Source organism: Emericellopsis atlantica, assembly GCF_019669845.1.
Source record: "Emericellopsis atlantica unplaced genomic scaffold F5Z01scaffold_17, whole genome shotgun sequence".
Taxonomy (NCBI): Eukaryota; Fungi; Ascomycota; class Sordariomycetes; order Hypocreales; family Bionectriaceae; genus Emericellopsis; species Emericellopsis atlantica.
The window spans coordinates 372634-390953 of record NW_025764719.1 but is presented as its reverse complement, the minus strand read 5'-3'; the positions used below and the strand labels follow the sequence as shown (position 1 = coordinate 390953).

Sequence of the window (18320 nt, the reverse complement as noted above, 5' to 3'; positions counted from 1 at the left end):
AGTGCCGGGTGGAAGCTGTCGGTGCTCACAATAAGGTCTGTGATACGGATAGTAGACTGCACGCAGGAGTTGAGGCGATGGCGATCGGCAGTTGGTGGACGAGGGCTCAGATAGCGACGCATGATGCGTTTCGACGACCGCTTGACAAGTCACAGTCAGAGTGAGAATCATAAATATTTCTTATGCGTCGTGGCGAGGAGGTTGGATCTGGTCCCAATGTCGAGGCCAAGCTTCGTGTTCTGAACTTCTGGAGTGCCCCTGGGGCGCTAATCCTGCTGGGGACTAGACTTGATCTTTAATGCTGGCAGTGAAGATCGGTGGCTTGCATAACCTATTTTTATCCATTTTATCCTCTGCGTCTCACGGTGAAGCTCTCGACCTCGTATCGACACTTTGCTAACTTTCCTGTACTGATAGATTGATCCTCATTGACTGACGACAACTCTGTAGTATACAGGATTCTGAGCTTATGCTGTTGTGACTGCCTCATTCGGGATCGTCGTACTTCTCCTCAGCGGCGGCGGCCTTTTCCAGCTCCTTGAGCTGCTTCTGACCCTCCTCCGTCGTCGCGTCGATAATCTTCTCCTCGAGACTGAGAATGTTGGCCTATTCATCCACGTTAGCAATGCTGTCTCCATGCTCGCGACACAGTGTGTGCTTACCTCGCCAAACGCCTCGACCATGGCCTCCGCCTCGGGAACCTTCATCTCGCCCAGAACCTTGTTCACCTCGTCCAGGCTCTCCGACTCGAGCGCTTTGCGCATCTCCGCTGAGAAACCTTCAAAGATCTTCCTCGCCCGTTGCTCCTCATCGTCCTGGCTGTCCTTCTCGGGGATGCGGATGTTGATCACGGTGCCCTCGTCCATGGCGTGGAGCTGAATCTGCTCGACACCACCTTGCTGCTCCTCCAGCGTCCGTTCCCGCACAATCTCTCTGGCACGGTTGCGGATGCGCATATATGTGTCCTGCACGTCCTTGTAGAACATCTGCTGCGCCTGATGGTCCTTTGTGGTGATGCGCTTGAAGAAGAGCGACACGCCGTCACGGCCCAGTTGTCGGCAGTACTGAAGGAGCAGGGCCTGGTGCACGCACTGCCGCGCGTACTCGTCCTTCATCTCGAGAGCGGCGTCGAACGCCAGCACCATGAGACCGTCCGTCTCGCTCTCCTTCAGTATGTGAGGATGCTCACTGATGAACTGCGCGCTGCCCCTAAAGTCGTTCGTCTTGAACTGAGCAAACTTCTTGGCATCCGGTGACGCTTCCATTTCCTCCTCCTCTCCATCATCCGGTGTCGATTTGTTTTGCGTGTCGGCAGGCTTGAAGTTTGGGTTCAACAGCTCCAGTTGCTTGTTTTGCTGTCCCTTCTGCGCGGCTTCCTCCTTCGCCTTGTCCTCCGGCGTCGACTTGGACACGTGCGAGCTGTCAAAGCCCGTGTGGTACGCGTCGCTTGTGATCTTCCTCTTCTCCTCCTTCTCCAGCTCCGCGAGCTTTTCCTCCAGCTGCCTCTGCAGATCCAGCACCTTGTTCTCGTGCATCTGCACCTCCTCGGTCATGGCCGTGTATCGATCTTCGGGCTTCTTCTCGTCCAGGGCCTTGTTCACCTGGTCCAACAACGCCACCATCATCTTGGAGTACGTCGGGTTCTCCTCGCCCTCGGCAGCCTGGAGACCCTCGGGCCTCTTGGGCGGCTGGTCCTCCTCCGGTTTCCCCGCACTTTCCATCACGGCCTGGAAGGCCACCTCGCCGGGGTTTCGGCTCGTCGCTTCGTGCGCGTGGGCTTTGAGCGCCGCGACGAGGGACGATATGCGCTTGAGGAGGCCATCGTTGATGATTCGTTCGTACTTGAGACGTTCAATGTCGAAGCGTCGCTGCTGGCGCTCTTGGTGAATCTGGTTCTGCTTGGCGCGGATGAAGGAGCGCTTGTCAACATTGGGGTGGACCTCAATGTCCGAATCGTCACTGAGCTCGAGGTTGTCCTGGGAAAATGTTAGAGGGGATCACGGCTGGAGACGGGAGCTACGAGGTGGCGCCTACCCATTTGCTGTAGTCGACAGGCATCTTGGCGTGTGGAAGTGTTGCTGTCACTAGGGCTGTGAGTCCGGGTGGGTGATCAACGTCAGTCCAAGGCGATGGAGGGTCGAGGGTCCTGAATTATATCCCAGATCATGGAAGATTCTGGATGATTGTTGGAGACCTCCCAAGGCCGAGCTGCGATTGTGACGCTGGCGGGGTAATAAATTGCTGCGCTGTAATTAATACCCCACCATCACCAAACAATCAGTGCCTTCACAAAGCAGAGCGTCAGTCTAGGAATTGTTGAGAATGCAATGGCATTTGAAGCGTCTGCCTGTGTTTAATTAAAAATGCATGTTGATGGTCTCCTTTGACTCAAAGCTCGTGGTAAAACCTGAGCTCACCCCAACCCATATCCCTCCGGAACGCCGCAAGCACTCCGTCGCTCTTGTATCCCACCAATGCCAATACTGTACATATTTATATAAGTATACCTTATAGAAGCCCCCCGGGGCGTTCTAAATCTTCTTCATGAATTCGTCGAGGTCGAAACTTTCCTCGTACTGCTCCTTGTCCCATAAATCGCCAAGGTCCTCCAGCCAAGCCTTCTTTCCAGGCTGCTTGTTGACCTCGCCGGTTTCCAAATCCACCATGTCTTCTTCGCGGCCCTCAAAGCTGTCATCTTTCTTCTTGTCGTTGATGAGATTAGGTCCGCTGTCACCAAGATTGAAAAGGTCCAGAATCTGGTCCGTGTCCATGGTCTGGAGCCCTGCGTTCTGTTGATTGACGACAGTCGAGGCCACATCAATCTTGAAGCGCTGCAGGTTCAAGATCTTCTCCTCCAAAGTACCTCGCGTGATCAGGCGATACACGTTGACGACTTTCTTCTGACCGATGCGATGCGCGCGATCCATGGCCTGCAAGTCTTTCTGAGGGTTCCAGTCATGCTCCACAAAGATGACAGTGTCTGCGCCCGTTAGGTTAAGACCAAGACCTCCAACGCTAGTGGTGAGAAGCAGCGCATCGTATGAAGGATCGCTGTTGAACTTGTTGACGATATCCTGCCGCTTGCTGGGGTCGACGGAGCCATCCAGACGGAGATGTGACACTGAAGGGAGCAGCTGCTTGAACACAGTGTTTTGCACCATGTCCAGCATTTCCTTCATCTGGCAGAAGATGAGCGCTCGATGAGGCTTGATGGGCTGGTACAGAGGATCGTTGGACTCGTTACCCTCCACGCCGATGCCACAGTCCACCAACAGGTCCCGAAGAGCGCTAAGCTTGGGTGCGTGAACCACGTCCTCGATCGACGTACCGGACTTCTGCAAGATGCGCTGCGTCTCATTGTACATGGTGTTGTCGGGCTTCATCACCAGTGCAGGAGAGTTGCACAGCTTACGCATGTACTGCAGGGCTTGGAAGATGTGCTGTTTGGCTTCCTTGTCCTCGCGACCCGCATCAGCGGCGATTGCCTTGCCTTGTTTCTTGTTAAAGTCTTCAAACAGCTTCCGCTGCAGATCACTGAGATCGCAATAGTAGTTTTGGAGAATCTTGGGCGGCAAGTCATTGAGCACCTCTTCCTTGAGACGCCGAAGCAGGAAGGGAAGCACCTGCTTGTGCAGCGCTTCAATGGCGATTGCGCCGGCCTCTTGCTCCTTGGTAGACGCCTTGCTAAACCGACTGGCGGCAATGGGTTTGGCGAAACGATCGAGGAACACCTTCTCGGTGCCCAGGAAGCCAGGCATGAGGAAGTCAAACAGCGACCAAAGTTCCACGACGTTGTTCTGGATAGGGGTTCCGGTCAAGATGAGGCGGTGGTTGGATGCGAATCTCTTGACGGCCTGAGAGATTTTGGCCTTGGCATTCTTGATCAAGTGGCCCTCGTCCAGGATGATGTAGTTCCAGTTGTGCTCTGCGAGAACATCAACTTCGTTGCGGCAGACATCATACGACGTGATCACGATATCGGTCTGGCCAAGCTGATCCCGCATGGACTTGCGCTCCGTCGGTGACCCAACATAAGCCGTCACGCTGAGGAATGGCGCGTAGGTCTTAATCTCTTGCTGCCAGTGACCGGAGAGTGTAGGGGGGCACACAATCAAGGACGCCAATCGCCGTGAGTCTGGCGCCTGTGTCTTGGCGAACCTCTCGGCGCGCTCATGATGATCGCTGGCCACAATACACAGAGTCTGCAAGGTCTTGCCGAGACCCATGTCGTCGCAGAGAATGCCATGCAGGTGGTACTTGTTCAGGAAGTGGAGCCAGTTGACACCCTCTTGCTGGTACGAGCGAAGCTCTGCCTTGATGGCAACTGGGATGGTGAAGGGCTCAATCTTCTTTGGGTCCAGCAACTGGCCGATAAAAGTTCGTTCGCGATCTCGTCCCTTGAGAAGCTCCTCCGAGAGACCAGGAGGGTCCGGGATACCGGCTTCCAATGGTACCAGTTTGACCAAGGTAGCGAAAGACGTTGTAGCGAGGAGTCGAATATCGTTGTCAGAGTCGCTCATTCGGCCAAGGACCGGCACGATGAGGAAAATGACATATGGCAGGATAGCATCACCCATGACCGAGATCAGGTGGTAGATTGCTTCTGTCACTCCCTGTCGGAAGTGCAGGTCAGTTGGGTTGCTGATCGACGGCAGAACCTTCTCAACCAAGGCTGTCATGCCTTCGACCGTGATGACACTGCATATCGTAGCAAGACATTTGGCGGCCATGTACCGGAACACGGAGAGCTCAGAGTGCAGCGCCTTGATGACCAGCGGCATCATACGCATCACGAATGGGTGCAGCGCAACGTCAAATGTCGGCGTCATCATACGGATGACAGACATTGCATCGACAATTTCCTGGCCAAACGACTTTTCAGGGTCCTTGGCCTCAGCAGGCAGTTCGCCACTAAAGGCCCTCTCCAAGGGCTCTTCCATGAACGACTCCAACTTGGGTACGGTCTCGAGCAGCTTTGCTCCGTACGTGCGAGAGAGTATTTCGAGCGCCTCTTTCGAACCACGACGCATGATCCTGGCGGCTTTGGACTCCCGAGCAAATTTCGCCGCATCTGCATGGTCAACCCTGTCTTCCTCCTTAAGCATAGAGAGGACGACATCTGTTCTGGACGCGTGGTTCGGGAATTCGGGCGTTTCCGCGACTTCGACACAAGAGAATTTGACCAGATTCGCGACAACCTTGTCAGCTGGACCACGGCGGCCGCTTTCTGCAAACAATTGCACCAGCTTCGCAATGGTATCCGATGAGCGACTTTGCAATTCGTGATTCTCCTCCGTCTTGATCGAGTCCATGATGCTCTTAATAAGAGGGCTTGGTTTCTTCGGTAGCTGTTGGATGGCCACAATGGCGCAGGCCGCGCCAGCCTTGACGCGGACATCGCGCGCTTCCTTGATCAACCTAGCCTCCTCGATCACAGACCGAGCCAGCGCACGCTGCTCGGCCAACTGCTGGCTTGCAATCAAACGCTGTCCTGGGGGCATAGCTTTCTTGAGCTTATCGAAATCCTCATTGACGCACTTCTCGGCGGTGGTCAGAGAAAAGGCACTCGGGCCGGCCTCAGCATCGCCCTGGACGACCACGGGGAGAAGGGGTAGCTTTTGCTGAGGTACCTTGCCATGGTCACGGAAGAAGTGCATGAGCTGTACGCATTGGGTGCGTACTCGCTGCATGTAACTGAGAAGATCACGATACGCCGGGGGGCGATCGCCTGTGATCATTGTCTCGAATTGCTCGAGGTAGCGCGACGCGTTCCCTGGCACCTGGCTCTTCTTGGCGTATTCGTCGACAACGGCACAGGCTGTTAGCTGTGTTGAGGAGTAGCCAGAGGTGAAATGAGGGATGATGTGGGCGTCAAAGTCTTTGACCATGTCTGCAGGCACGCGTGCCATGATCAAGCCCATAGCCTTGGCTGCAGCCACGCGAGACCGGATCAGTACGTCCATGCCAACCAAGTCCACGTCGCCTTGCATCATATGCCCGTCGACATCATGCGTCAGGCTAGCCGTTGGTGTCTCATCCATCTTATTCGATTTGCGACGCCTTTTGGGGGCCCGCTGATCGGAGACATCCGGTGACGATGCCTTTCTGGGTGTGGGTTGGGGTGCCCCTGGTACTGAGTAAGTCCCGCCGGAGGGCTTCTGGAACAGAGAGGCATTCATTGGCACCGGGTTGCGTGAGATGCCAATCGGATGCAGTGTAAGCTGCATCAGAGGCTCCAAGTGAGCGCTGAACTCCTCAGCGAGCACAGCTGGTTTGTCGGCGAAGCTGTTCACAAGATCACTCCAAAGCTCGAGCGACATGTTCAGCGTCTCGCGATCCCGCTCCACGAGAATGTTTTGGAATATGAGTCGAAGAGTACGGCCGTTAAGCCAGCCCTGGGAGGTGCTGCCTTCTAGTTTCGCAAAAGTTGACAATGCCTTTAGCACGGCTAAGCGTACCGATGTGATCGTGTGTCGGAGGAACGGGTACAGTCGTGGTACGAGGAGAGTGAAAGACTTTTCCTCGTCCGCGGCTGCGCTGGCCTTCATGGTTTCCAAGACTTCGGGGAAGCTGCAAAGGGTGGCCAGGAGGTCCATGATGCGTCCAGTGCTGGCGCTGAGGTCGTCGCCAAGATTGGATAGACTTGCCCAGACAATGTCGATGAGTTCAGACAAGGCATCTGGTCGCATAGTAACGTACTCCTTGGCCATGGGGATCAATGTAGCTGCACTCACGGCGCGGACATCGTCGTCCATATCGCCAAGCCCCTTCATGACTGCACGGGCAACGCCATCAATCATGTCGCTGTCCTCGAGCAAAAGGTCTTTCCGCACGGCAACCACGTATCTCATGCCCACCATTCCACCGTGTCCGACTGCCCAGATGGGTCGTTCTAGCGTAAGGTCGTCCTGCATGACCATGCGATATAGAATGCGATAAACCTTGTGGACGGACTCGGGCGAAAGGTGCTTGAGGACTGAACCCAAGGTTTGACCGACGGTTTCTCTGATGGGGGCCACGGACGTATCGGAGCTGTAGTCTGTGAAGCGATCAAGCATGAGCACACAGCACAACCGACTAGCCAGGTCATCAAGCCAAGCACAGTTGGCTGCGTCGTTTTCCGATTGCGATTTCCCCCACGCTCTGCCAGCGCCTCCGCCGTGGACTCGAATGAGCTCACGCAGACCCATCGCAGCACCATGACGAGTCTCCCAAGCATGATCGAATAGGTCTACCTTCAAGAAGTCGCACAGTCTCTCGTATGGCCATTCAGCGCCCTCCAGGACATTGTCGGTTTCTAGCTCGGATTTGATGGGGATGACTGGGCCTTTGTACTCGCTGACGACTTTCGACTCCTCATCGACATCCCCAGGCCGGTCAAGGTTGAAGTATTCTTCCACCTTGCCATTCTTCTTCGCGTCAGAGTCTGGCATGGGCGTATCCTCGGCACCGAGCCCTTCGGAGCCTGTCGTGGTTGAACGGCGGAGAGATAGATCACCAAAGCCACTCTTTCCCTGTGACGCCTTCATGGCCTCTCGCTTCCTTTTGCGCTTGAGCACGTTGAGTTGTCGGGAACTCAGACCTGCTTCGCCCACTTGCTGCCCAGGTGTTGCGCTATCTTCCTTCATTTTGCCGTTACTTGCTTGTTCCGCAGCCGGCGTTGGTGTCACGAGACGTTCAAGGTCAACGGGCATTTCTTCGTCCTCAAAGCTCCGCCCAAGTAGACCTAGTCGCCCATAAAGCGTTTTCTTTTGATGCGCGAGTCGCTCCGACGGGTCCAAAGAGGCTAGCCCACAGACGGGATTACCTCCACGCAGAAGTGCCCTCCCAAATTGAAGAATGTTGTTGACGTCCAAAGTCTCCAATTTGAACGTGTTCTCTTCCGGTAGGTCATCTTTGGCGCTGACGTCCTCCTCCTTCTTGACGGTGCTGTGGTCCACATCTGGCTCTCTTTTGGTGTCCTCTTCAGACTTGGTTTCCTCCTTCTTGGGAGGTGTGCCATCTTCTGCATTGGGCTCGTACAAAGGCGCATGCTCGACGATTTTACCAATAGCTTTGGCTGCAGTGCTTCGCGTTTCCCAGTCTCTATGCCGCAGATAGGGAACGACACGAGAGAGTAGGTTGAAGAGTTCATCTGGATGCTGCTTTTGCCAGTCTGCCAGCTGATTCACGGCAGTCTCGCGAATCAGACGAGTACTGCCCGTCTCGAGAATCCTAACACGGAAATTTCAGCACTTGATGTATCTCACAAGGTTGTTTCGCTGGCCCTTGAGCCGGATTGACTTACGTGACGAGTCTATCAAGTCTTGAAGCCATGATCTTTGTATTGGAGTCGAGGCTCTAGAGAGGGACTTCATAGCCCAAGCTGCTGCTATCCAAAGTTAGACTAACATTCCTGACGGGTTTCAAAGGATCAAGTGACGGAGGGTTGTGTAGGGTGCACTGGTGTGGCATGCGAAAGCGTTTGCCTAAATTATGTAGGTGGCCTCTACGCTTGATGGTGCCTGGAAGGATACGTTGTGGACGAGGATAAGACCCTGGGGATGATATCAAATGACTAATAACGGCTTACTGTGAAGGTAAAGTGTGCGGATGGAATGGCTTGAATGCAGCAGCTGTGTAATCACAATGCACGCACTCCTATAGCAGTGCTCCACAACAACGCATGCAAGAGGAAGTAGAAAGGTATAAAAGACCTTCTCAACCCTGCATGACCACGCCAACCGATGGAGTGACCGAAAGGCAAAGCTCTCTGGCACCAATGAAAGGCGGTGCAGTGGGCAAGGAGTGGTGTTGTTCCGCAAAGTCAGGTTGCTTGTCGCAAATTGGCGATGGCTTCAAATGCGAAGGTCCTCCGAGCCGCGATGGCTCAATGTGAGCCTCGGTGCGTCGACCTGATTCGGGTGTGGCTGGTGCACACAGCTGAAGCAAGCGCGGTGGTGCGGCAGGTGGCAGGTGCAACGGGTCGGAGGCTCAACTGGAGCAGGACTGGAGGAAATCGGGTGGAGGGCAGGCCGGGCCTTGTATACGATGAAGGCATGTATTTTTATACACGCGGCGCGCGCTGTGACAGAGTGCGACCGCCGTCCTCTCATTCGCCTAATTTCCCTCTTTGCCTTTGTTTAGTGTCATTTTTTCATGGCTGGGGCCGCTGTGCCCCTGCTGGTCCCGCTGGGCCGCTCACTGGCAGGTGCGCGCAGCAGTGGCTTGCACTTGCACTAGGTGTGAAGACTTGTGCCCCATCGGGCTAGTGTGCCTGGTTTGGACGGGATTCGGCCCTTGCACCGGTTTTCATTGGTGGCCGGTGCTGCTAGCGTCCCCACCATCTGCCCTTCACATTGAAATTCCATCATCGCGACTTCTGTCACAAGTCTTCTCTCGCAGTCGTACACAGCCCGAGGATCCGGAAATGTCAACTAGTCACAGTGACACGACAATAGCACGGGGAGCCCGGACGGGGCTATACGCGGCGCTGAAAAAGTCTCTAGTATGAGCGCTTGGTATTTTAAAGAAGCCGGCTGTTACTAAACCCGATGTAATGGTGTCGAAGTAAATATTCACGCTGATGCAAGGAGGCTTGAGGAACGGAATGACGTGCAACACCACCCATTCCTATTGCAACTTCGAAGCCTTCAGATAGGGGACATTCGAAAACGGGCATCAGACGAATGATCAGTCCTTTTTTGCATATTGCCCAAAGTTACAAAGCGCACCGCCGCTTCTAATTATTGGATGGGTTATCTGTATAATAAACTATGATCGACCGCCAACCCGCAGCTCATTTCGAAGATTCAGGTGATCGTCGCGGCCTCTCGTCCACACTTCAAGCTCTGGAGCAGCGCAAAGGTAGTGGTTGCTTCACAACTCTAAATGCGCAACAAAGGTGGCAATATACCCGTTCTCTTTCTTTCTTGTTTTGGCCTACGCCAGGATTGCCTCTGCGCAGGAAAGGCGCACAAGGTGGTGGATGTGAGCAGACGTATTGCCAAGCCTGCAATGAGCTAGGGCTTTTAGCGCCATGCAGAAGGACAGCGTACCTTACGTTGGATCTCTGATCTGTTTCCCATCGTTCAACCAACGCAATAAGTATTAACTACTGACTATCGTATGTCTGCGCTGTGCGATCACTTCTTTTTGCCCCGTATATCCTTAGCTTTGTTGATGTCTTTCATAGTCGAGCCCGAAATGCCCCTTATTTTGATCAATGTTAAAGTGTTCGGTGGTCGGTATCATCATATGGGCAAATTGATGGTGCCGCGTTCTGTATGTTGACTGAGAGATGATAATTGATGAGCAAACCCATCGATGTCACTAGATTATTCAACATGCAATTCCCACGTATAAAATGCGTGAGCTTGAGAACACTAAAACGCTATTCAAGAGGCTCAGCGAGCCACACTCACACAGTTGCCGTGGTCATGGATTGTTTATCGGTCTCCATACTCAGGGTGCAGGGTAACTGAAAGCACACTGTCCGCTGCACGTGCCCAAAGCCGTAAACGCGCTTGCAGCCCACCTTGACACTCTAATCGCGGGCAGACGCGTCTTGACCAATTTAACGACCTGATACCTCGTAGCTCTGCCGAGCGCAAACCACACGTCCACGCATGTTGCGCGTCAGCGCCTACTAAGCCCACCATGTTCATCAAGCAGATCATCATTCAGGGCTTCAAAAGGTATGCCGATTTCGTCCGCGACGGCGACCACAGGCGCACCACTGACATCCGCCCGCAGCTATAAGGAGCAGACCGTCATTGAGCCTTTCTCGTCCAAAACGAATGTTATTGTCGGGCGCAATGGATCGGGAAAAAGCAACTTCTTCGCCGCGATTCGGTTCGTGTTGAGCGATGCCTACACGAACATGAGTCGCGAGGAGCGCCAAGGTCTGCTGCACGAAGGCTCTGGCTCCGCAGTCATGTCCGCGTACGTCGAGATCATATTTGACAATAGCGATGGTCGATTTGTCCACGAGCCGGAAGAGGTGGTCTTGCGACGTACCATTGGTCTCAAGAAGGACGAGTACTCGGTCAACCGAAAAGTCGTACCGAAGCAAGAGGTCATGAACATGCTCGAGTCTGCTGGTTTCTCGCGGTCCAACCCATACTATATCGTTCCGCAAGGCCGTGTCACGGCACTCACCAACATGAAGGAGTCAGAACGTCTCAACTTGCTGAAAGAAGTTGCGGGTACTCGAGTCTACGAAAACCGCCGAGCCGAGTCTCTAAAGATCATGAACGAGACGAACAACAAACGCGAGAAAATCGACGAGCTCCTCAAATACATCGAAGAGCGTCTCTCTGAGTTGGAAGAAGAAAAGGAAGAGCTACGAGGCTTCCAAGACAAGGATCGCGAGAGGCGCTGCCTCGAGTACGCCTATCACTTCCGCGAGCAGGCGCTGCAGCAAGAACGACTCGAAGAAATCGAGTCTAGAGAGAAGAACAACATCGACGCCGACGAGGGTCGCGCCGAGCTCAACGACAACAAGGCGGCTCTAGCAGAGTTGGATCAAGATATGCAGAAGCTCCAACGCGAGATGGAGTTGTTGCGGATCGAGAGGGCACAGCTGGAAGAAGACCGACGCGACAATGCCAAGGCCCTCGCCAACGCTGAGATGACAGCCAAGGATATCAAGGATAGCCAGTCGTCACGAGCGCAGACACGCGCTCAGCACGCCGCAGAATTGCAGTCCGTCAAGGCCGAGATTGCGGCCAAGGAGCAGGAGCTGGCCAAGCTAGTACCAAAGTTCAACAAGACCAAGGCAAAGGAAGACGTGGTACGCAAGAACCTGGACGCCAGCGAGGCCCAGAGGGCCCGGCTGTTCAACAAACAACACCGCGGTGCGCAGTACAAGAACAAGCGACAGCGCGATGAATACCTCCAAGAAACTATCGAGGATCTGAACAACAAGGTCGCAGAGCAGAAAGCAAACAAGATGGATGTTGACGAGGAGTTGGTTCGACTTCGACAGGCAATCAAGCAAGGCGAGCAAGAGGCGGCGAACCTCAGAGAACGTCTGAGCAACTGGGACGGAGACACCACCCACCTCGCCGAAGAAGCTAGCCAGGCCAGAGATCGCGTTGACAAGCTGAATGAGGAACGAAAGATGCTCCGGCGTGAAAACGAGCGACTGCAGTCGCACATCGCCAATGCCGACCACGTCAAAAGGCAGGCCGAAGAAGAGCTGCGGCACACAATGGACCGTGATGTGTCACGCGGTCTGAACACCCTTCGTCAGTTGCGACAGGAGCGCGATCTACCAGGGGTATACGGCACCGTCGCAGAGCTATTCGAAGTACCCGAAACTTACAGAACTGCCGTGGAGCAGATCGCCGGCGGCCGCTTATTTAACTATGTGGTGGACAACGACGTGACGGCTTCAGGACTACTGAACCACCTCAATAAGACACGTGGTGGGCGGATTACCTGCGTGCCCCTTGACCGCGTCCGCCCGCGCAATGTCAATATGCCGAGGTCGCGAGACGCGATACCCGTTCTCAGCAAGCTCACTTACGATCCCAAGTTCGAGCCAGCGTTCCAGCGACTCTTCGGCAACACAATTATTTGCCCCAACCTGGCCATTGGTGCGCAGTACTCCCGAAGCCATGGCGTGGACAGCATCACCCTCCAAGGAGACACAACCAACAAGCGTGGTGCACTCAGTGGCGGTTACGTTGACCCCAGCAAGTCGCGTATCAAAGCCTCCCGCGCAGCTAATGAAGCACGCGATGAGTTCAATCGTCTCATGGAGCAGAGCAGAGATCTGGTAGCCCAGATTGAAGCCAAAGACCAGGATATCACGGCGGCTATGTCTGAAGCGACAAAGGCACAGCATAGGTTAGACCAGGCGGCCAGCGGCCACGAGCCTGCGCAACGCCAGCTACGGAGTCTGTTGGACAACTTGGAGAATCAAAGGACAGCCCTCGACGAGGCTACGCTTCGTGGAGAGACCATTGAGCGCAATATGAATGCGTTCATGGACGAGCGGGAGTCGTGCGAAGCTGAGCTCCAAAGCGAGTTCAAGAAGAACTTGACGGCCGCCGAGGAGCAACAATTGGAGTCATTGAGCGCAACGGTGCAAGAGCTCCAAAAGCAATGGACCGAGCTTGCCAAAGTGCGGAGTGAACTTGGTGGTCGCAAGCAGATCCTCGAAACTGACTTGCGGCAAAACCTGCAGCTGAGACTCGATCGGCTCAACAGCCAAGCTTTCGAGGACTCAGCCTCGGGAGGCTCAGCCCATGGTCTCAAAGAGGCCGAGAAGGAACTGAAGAGGGCGCAAAAGGCGGTGCAGACTGTGGAAGCCGACCTCCGCGCAACTGAGTCCAAGTATGATCAATTGGCAACCCACCTAGAGGAGATGACTGCACAAAAAGATGAGCTCGAGCAGGCGCAAGCTGCGATCATCGGGCGTATCAAACACACGCAGAAGGCCGCCGAGAAAGCCCTCGCGGGCAAGGGTATTGTGCTCGCCAAGCTGGCAGAATCCGCCAAAAACATTCGTGATCTTGGGGCTCTCCCGGAGGAGGCATTTGGGAAGTATGAGCAGATGGGACTCAAGCAGGTAAGCCACAGTTTGCTCCCGACGCTCTGAAGAACGCACTAACACCTACCCAGGTCGCCTCCAGATTGGGCAAAGTGAAGAACGCGCTCGACCAGTACAAGCATGTGAACAAGAAGGCTTTCGAGCAGTACAACAGCTTCACCACCCAGCAGACGCAGCTCATGAACCGCCGGCAGGAGCTGAGCGACTCGCAAAACTCGATTGAGGAGCTCATGGAGCATCTGGACCGCAAAAAGGATGAAGCAATTGAACGCACGTTCAAGCAAGTGTCCTCTGACTTTGCCGAGATCTTTGAGAAGCTTGTGCCAGCGGGGCAAGGTAGACTGGTCATCCAACGGCGTACGGACAAACGCGCGGAGCCAGCAGACGAGTCCGAGGACGAGAATAGAGACGGACGCAGCGTGGAGAACTACATTGGCGTGGGGATCCGAGTGTCGTTCAACTCCAAGAGCCACGACGAACAGCAGAGGATACAGCAACTGAGTGGTGGACAGAAGAGTCTGTGTGCTCTTTGCCTGATCTTTGCTCTGCAGAAGGCCGAGAGCAGCCCCATGGTCATCTTCGACGAGGTGGACGCCAACCTCGATGCGCAGTACCGAACGGCCGTGGCCAGTCTCCTGGTGGAGATCTCGAATGGCGAGGCACAGACTCAGTTCATCTGCACCACTTTCCGACCGGAGATTGTGCACGTAGCTGAGAAGTGCTACGGCGTGACGTTCCGCAACAAGACGAGTTCCATTGGCTGCGTGCCCACTGACGAGGCTCTCGAGTTTGTGGAGGGCCAGGCGAAACCTATTTGAAGGGGCTTGTGGAATGAGAGCGTCGGAATGGATGGACTGCGTGGTGTATGGCGTTGAGGGCCGTCTCGTTGCTTGTTATGACCAACTTGGGAGGAGATATCATGTGGATTAACCTACTTATTATTCTACATTTGATACGTGTCTGATCAGAGGTTGATCAGGGCGTCGACGATTTCGCTGATCGATAGTAGATATTTGGTACTCACACGATTGTATCTGTTTATTGCGATGACAGTGGAACGTATTTCTCCAACAAAGACCTCGATCCTATTGCCGTGTCGTTGCTTTTTCGTGGTGTCTGTGACAGCTGTCTGGTCTTGACATCATCGATTTCAGCTCCAGCCTCCCATGAAACTAACAAAGTCCTACTACTTGCGCTAGACTAATACTATAGCTAGACAAGGGCGCGTCTTTCGGCCATGTTGTCGCGAAACACCATACCTCGCAATTGACAATATGACAAAACCCAGAGTCATCTACTGGTTCCGAACCGACCTACGCCTGCACGACTCTCCAGCGTTGCAGGCCGCCCTTGATCTCGACCCGGCCGTGCTGTGGCCTGTTTTCACGTGGGACCCTCACTATGTCTATCGAGTACGGGGTGGACTGAACCGCTGGCAATTTCTGTATGTTTCTCTCATCTACGGTCAGTTGAGTCTCATAGCTAACTCCATCCGAGCCTGGACTGCCAGAATGACCTGTCAAAGTCCATCACTAAACTCAACCCCAAATCCAAGTTGTTTGTTTTGCGCGAGGGGCCGCAGACTCTGTTCAAAAAGCTCTTCAAGGCGTGGAAGGTGACCCATCTCGTGTTCGAGAAGGACACAGACGTCTATGGCCGCGAGCGTGACGCGGTGGTCGTCAAGGCTGCCGAGGAGGCCGGTGTGAAGGTGGTTGTCCGCTCCGGGCGCACGCTATGGGACAGCGATGAGGTCGTCAAGAAGAATAATGGCAAGCCTACTATGTCCATCGCGCAGCTGCAGCACGCGGGAGAACGTGTCGGTGACATACCGCGCCCTATCGCCGCGCCCAAGAGCCTACCGGACCCGGGGGAGATGCCAGTGGATTTCGAGCAAGACGAGCCAGACAGACAGCCCGACTTTAATGAGCCGAGGCGAGAGGGCAAGGATACGGCATACAAGGACATTGCGGGCCCAAAGGGCGATTTCGCCATTGAGACCATGGAGGAGCTAGGCTTCCCGTCCGCAACGACGTCGATCAGGGGAGGCGAGAGTCTCGCACTCAAGGCGCTGGGGAAGATCATCGAGGACAAGAAGTATACGGCGACCTTTGAGAAGCCCAAGACGAGCCCTGCGCAGTTTGAGCCGCAGGCCACGACGCTTCTCTCCCCGTTTCTGCACTTTGGCGCTCTCTCCGTGCGCGAATTCTTCTGGCGCGTGCAAGACGTCGTGACCGAGTACGGAAAAGGGGCATCGTCACCGCCCATGAGCTTGACAGGGCAGCTGTACTTCAGGGACATGTACTTTGCGGCGCAGGCCGCCCTGGGCGCGCCCTTCCACCAGACTGCGACGAACCCGTACGTCCGCTTCGTACCTTGGCATCTGCCGTCCAAGCGGGATGCCACGTCTGGCATGGTCACGGGAGAGTATCACGTGGACTCCGAAGAAGCGGAGGTCTGGTTCAAGCGCTGGCGAAACGGCGTGACGGGCTTCCCCTGGATCGACGCGCTCATGCGCCAGCTCAAGGAGGAGGGCTGGATCCACCATCTCGGACGACACAGCGTCGCTTGCTTCCTCACGAGAGGAGGTTGCTACGTGGACTGGGAGCGCGGCGCCGAGGTATTCGAGGAGTGGCTCCTGGATCACGAGCCAGCCTGCAACGCCGGCAACTGGCAGTGGCTCAGCTGCACAGCGTTCTTTGCACAATACTATCGCTGCTACAGCCCCATCAGCTTTGGCCAGAAATGGGACAAGGAGGGTGCGCTGATCCGAAAGTACGTCCCTGAGCTGAAAGACCTGGACAAGAAGTACATCTACGAGCCGTGGAAGGCTCCCATCGCCGACCAGAAGAAGGCCGGCGTCCGCGTGCAAGGCGACGGTCTCGGTGATCGCGAGAAAGGAACATACCCGAAGCCCATGTTTGACTTTTCGGAGAGGAGGAACGTCTGCATCAGCGGGTTGAAGAAGGCGTACGCAGTTGGCTTGCACGGGAACGATGCACAGGTGCTTAACGGCACGTGGAGGGATCTGTTCCCCTCGCCTGATGAGGCAGAAGTCATGAATGAGTATGACAGTGACGATGGAGAGCATGCCGACAACGCTGAGCAGCGGACCCACGATAAAGGGGCTCAGCAAGCAGGAAGGAAACGTGCCGGGAACGAGAGCGTGCCGGAAGCGCCGCCGAAGAAGCAGTCCAAGAGGCAACAGACGCTTAATTTTAGGAATAAGTAGTACAGTAATTTCCACACAAGAGTATGTACATCCCGGCCAGCTGTGACAGAAATCTACATATGGCCTTACATCGTTCTCGCAGGGCGTTAACGCTCCGCCTCCTTGGACTCCTCCTTCATGGTCTCGTACAAGAGTTTCCACTCTTTCTGGATAATGTCCACGGCGTTGTGAGCATCACCCACAGCTGGCTCGCTGGCAACGTCGTCTTCAGCGAGGAACCGCAGAGACACGAGGTTCGGTTCGATCATAAAGTGCCTCTCTGCTGCGCGGCGTCTCTCCGCCGCAACCGGGCTATGCTTCATGAGAGTTTCCATGGCCGCCTGGGACCTCTCCTGACTAGGATCGCGAGCCGCCTCCAACGCTGCGCTCACGTCTTCGTGCTCCAGCTGTGACTTTGATTGGCATGACTCCAACAGATCCCTCCAAGGGAAAGACTCCACATCCGTGACTTGGGACACACGATTGACGAATCTGAGTGCAGCCTGCGGCTTGCCTGTGTTGACGAGCCGAAGGGCCTCCACAGTGAGGGCGTACGGATTGTTGCCCTTGCTCAGAATCTCGCGGAACCGGACTGCGACGGGTCTGAACAGGTTCGAAAGGGCCATGTCCGTCTGCGGGAACTTTGAATTCCACCAGCGCGTCAGGCTGACGGTTGACGCGTCGCATCCGAGCGCCGAGGCGCCTGCGAGCATCGCGAGGTGAGCTTCTCCGGGTGACGCTGCAGGGTGGTTGGACTCGGCCAAATCGGCGAGCAGGACCCCCAGATCGTGTAGGATCTCCTTGGAAGGGCGCAATTCTGGCCTGCGTTAGAGAAGAGCGTGCGGCAAGTTATGTGTGGTGTCGAGGGGATCATGTCCACGTACCAGGGGCCAGCTGCAAAGGCCAAGATGGACCAGCGTCCTTGCGAATCCGCGTCCAGAGGTTCAGTACATGGACGTATTCCTCTGGCTCAAAGCGCAGTCGCGGCGGCTGACCAGCTGCGATCTGCGGCTTCTCCCCCTTTTTGAGCTTCACGAGGAAGCTCCTGGTGATGCGTGTCAAGTCCTGCTCTTGAGACCAGGTTCTGCGCCCAATCCTCATTTCCAGTTTGCCACCCCTGGCTGGTCTTGAGTCTGTTCTTTGTCTGCTGGGCGAACTGTATTTGCTCGAAGCGACTGCATAGCATCTACGACACTCGCCATGACTGAGTACATGAGGCCTTGCTCTGGGGACTGTGGTGAGAGCGCGAGTGCCAGCGAGTCGAGCGCTGCTGCTTGATGACCTGAGCACGTCCACCAGCGGGTGCCACTGCTGCCATCGAGAGGCCATGATGTATGTGTGGCTTACTGGTGATGAAAGCAATAATGTGAGTGATGTGAATGAGCTTGCTAGCGACTGGAGGCGCGCCATTGGCAAATCAGGTGCCTGGCGTGAGGTCAAATACCTGGTAAGGTACGCGCGACGTGCTCACCGAACACACCGAATCCCGAACTCCACCAGAATTTTTCTGACCATCACCCAAGTGCAATTCGCCATTGAAGCCTCGCAACCGACGACTGCTATTAATTAAGC

At 55.1% G+C, this 18320-nt stretch overlaps 5 protein-coding genes across 5 annotated transcripts; 2 read left to right on the top strand and 3 right to left on the bottom strand.

The window, feature by feature from the left end:
• Positions 1-325: 325 nt before the first annotated feature.
• Positions 326-2300, bottom strand: F5Z01DRAFT_161898 (uncharacterized protein). The gene is made up of 3 exons (XM_046257810.1): positions 2035-2300; positions 663-1976; positions 326-606 (listed from the first exon to the last, which is right to left on the bottom strand). Exons 1-3 carry the CDS (start codon positions 2056-2058, stop codon positions 487-489), a joined length of 1458 nt encoding a protein of 485 aa, XP_046117228.1. The 5' UTR covers positions 2059-2300; the 3' UTR covers positions 326-486.
• On the bottom strand, positions 2295-8573 carry F5Z01DRAFT_162016 (uncharacterized protein). Its single transcript, XM_046257812.1, has 2 exons — positions 8288-8573; positions 2295-8214 (listed from the first exon to the last, which is right to left on the bottom strand). The coding sequence occupies exons 1-2, from the start codon at positions 8314-8316 to the stop codon at positions 2532-2534; spliced, it is 5712 nt and encodes a 1903-aa protein (XP_046117227.1). The 5' UTR covers positions 8317-8573; the 3' UTR covers positions 2295-2531.
• A 1943-nt stretch (positions 8574-10516) lies between these two features.
• Positions 10517-14631, top strand: F5Z01DRAFT_658467 (RecF/RecN/SMC). The gene is made up of 3 exons (XM_046263700.1): positions 10517-10676; positions 10735-13558; positions 13612-14631. Exons 1-3 carry the CDS (start codon positions 10639-10641, stop codon positions 14356-14358), a joined length of 3609 nt encoding a protein of 1202 aa, XP_046117226.1. The 5' UTR covers positions 10517-10638; the 3' UTR covers positions 14359-14631.
• A 60-nt stretch (positions 14632-14691) lies between these two features.
• Positions 14692-16812, top strand: F5Z01DRAFT_161808 (FAD binding domain of DNA photolyase-domain-containing protein). Its single transcript, XM_046257806.1, has 2 exons — positions 14692-14984; positions 15038-16812. The coding sequence occupies exons 1-2, from the start codon at positions 14815-14817 to the stop codon at positions 16767-16769; spliced, it is 1902 nt and encodes a 633-aa protein (XP_046117225.1). The 5' UTR covers positions 14692-14814; the 3' UTR covers positions 16770-16812.
• On the bottom strand, positions 16813-18200 carry F5Z01DRAFT_161837 (uncharacterized protein). Its single transcript, XM_046257808.1, has 2 exons — positions 17633-18200; positions 16813-17565 (listed from the first exon to the last, which is right to left on the bottom strand). The coding sequence occupies exons 1-2, from the start codon at positions 18156-18158 to the stop codon at positions 16856-16858; spliced, it is 1236 nt and encodes a 411-aa protein (XP_046117224.1). The 5' UTR covers positions 18159-18200; the 3' UTR covers positions 16813-16855.
• Positions 18201-18320: the final 120 nt, after the last annotated feature.

Excerpts from the sequence above, each read along its gene's own strand:
- F5Z01DRAFT_161898 (XM_046257810.1), bottom strand. The coding sequence starts at position 2,058 with ATGCCTGTCGACTACAGCAAATGG. Across the intron at positions 1,977-2,034 it reads CTGTCGACTACAGCAAATGG|GACAACCTCGAGCTCAGTGA; the intron begins GTAGGCGCCACC and ends ACATTTTCCCAG. Across the intron at positions 607-662 it reads TGGTCGAGGCGTTTGGCGAG|GCCAACATTCTCAGTCTCGA; the intron begins GTAAGCACACAC and ends GTGGATGAATAG.
- F5Z01DRAFT_162016 (XM_046257812.1), bottom strand. The coding sequence starts at position 8,316 with ATGGCTTCAAGACTTGATAGACTCGTCAC. Across the intron at positions 8,215-8,287 it reads AGACTTGATAGACTCGTCAC|GATTCTCGAGACGGGCAGTA; the intron begins GTAAGTCAATCC and ends TTTCCGTGTTAG.
- F5Z01DRAFT_658467 (XM_046263700.1), top strand. The coding sequence starts at position 10,639 with ATGTTCATCAAGCAGATCATCATTCAGGGCTTCAAAAG. Across the intron at positions 10,677-10,734 it reads ATCATTCAGGGCTTCAAAAG|CTATAAGGAGCAGACCGTCA; the intron begins GTATGCCGATTT and ends ATCCGCCCGCAG. Across the intron at positions 13,559-13,611 it reads AGCAGATGGGACTCAAGCAG|GTCGCCTCCAGATTGGGCAA; the intron begins GTAAGCCACAGT and ends ACACCTACCCAG.
- F5Z01DRAFT_161808 (XM_046257806.1), top strand. The coding sequence starts at position 14,815 with ATGACAAAACCCAGAGTCATCTACTGGTTCCGAACCGACCTACGCCTG. Across the intron at positions 14,985-15,037 it reads CTGAACCGCTGGCAATTTCT|CCTGGACTGCCAGAATGACC; the intron begins GTATGTTTCTCT and ends ACTCCATCCGAG.
- F5Z01DRAFT_161837 (XM_046257808.1), bottom strand. The coding sequence starts at position 18,158 with ATGGCGCGCCTCCAGTCGCTAGCAAGCTCATTCACATCACTCACATTA. Across the intron at positions 17,566-17,632 it reads GCCTTTGCAGCTGGCCCCTG|AATTGCGCCCTTCCAAGGAG; the intron begins GTACGTGGACAT and ends AACGCAGGCCAG.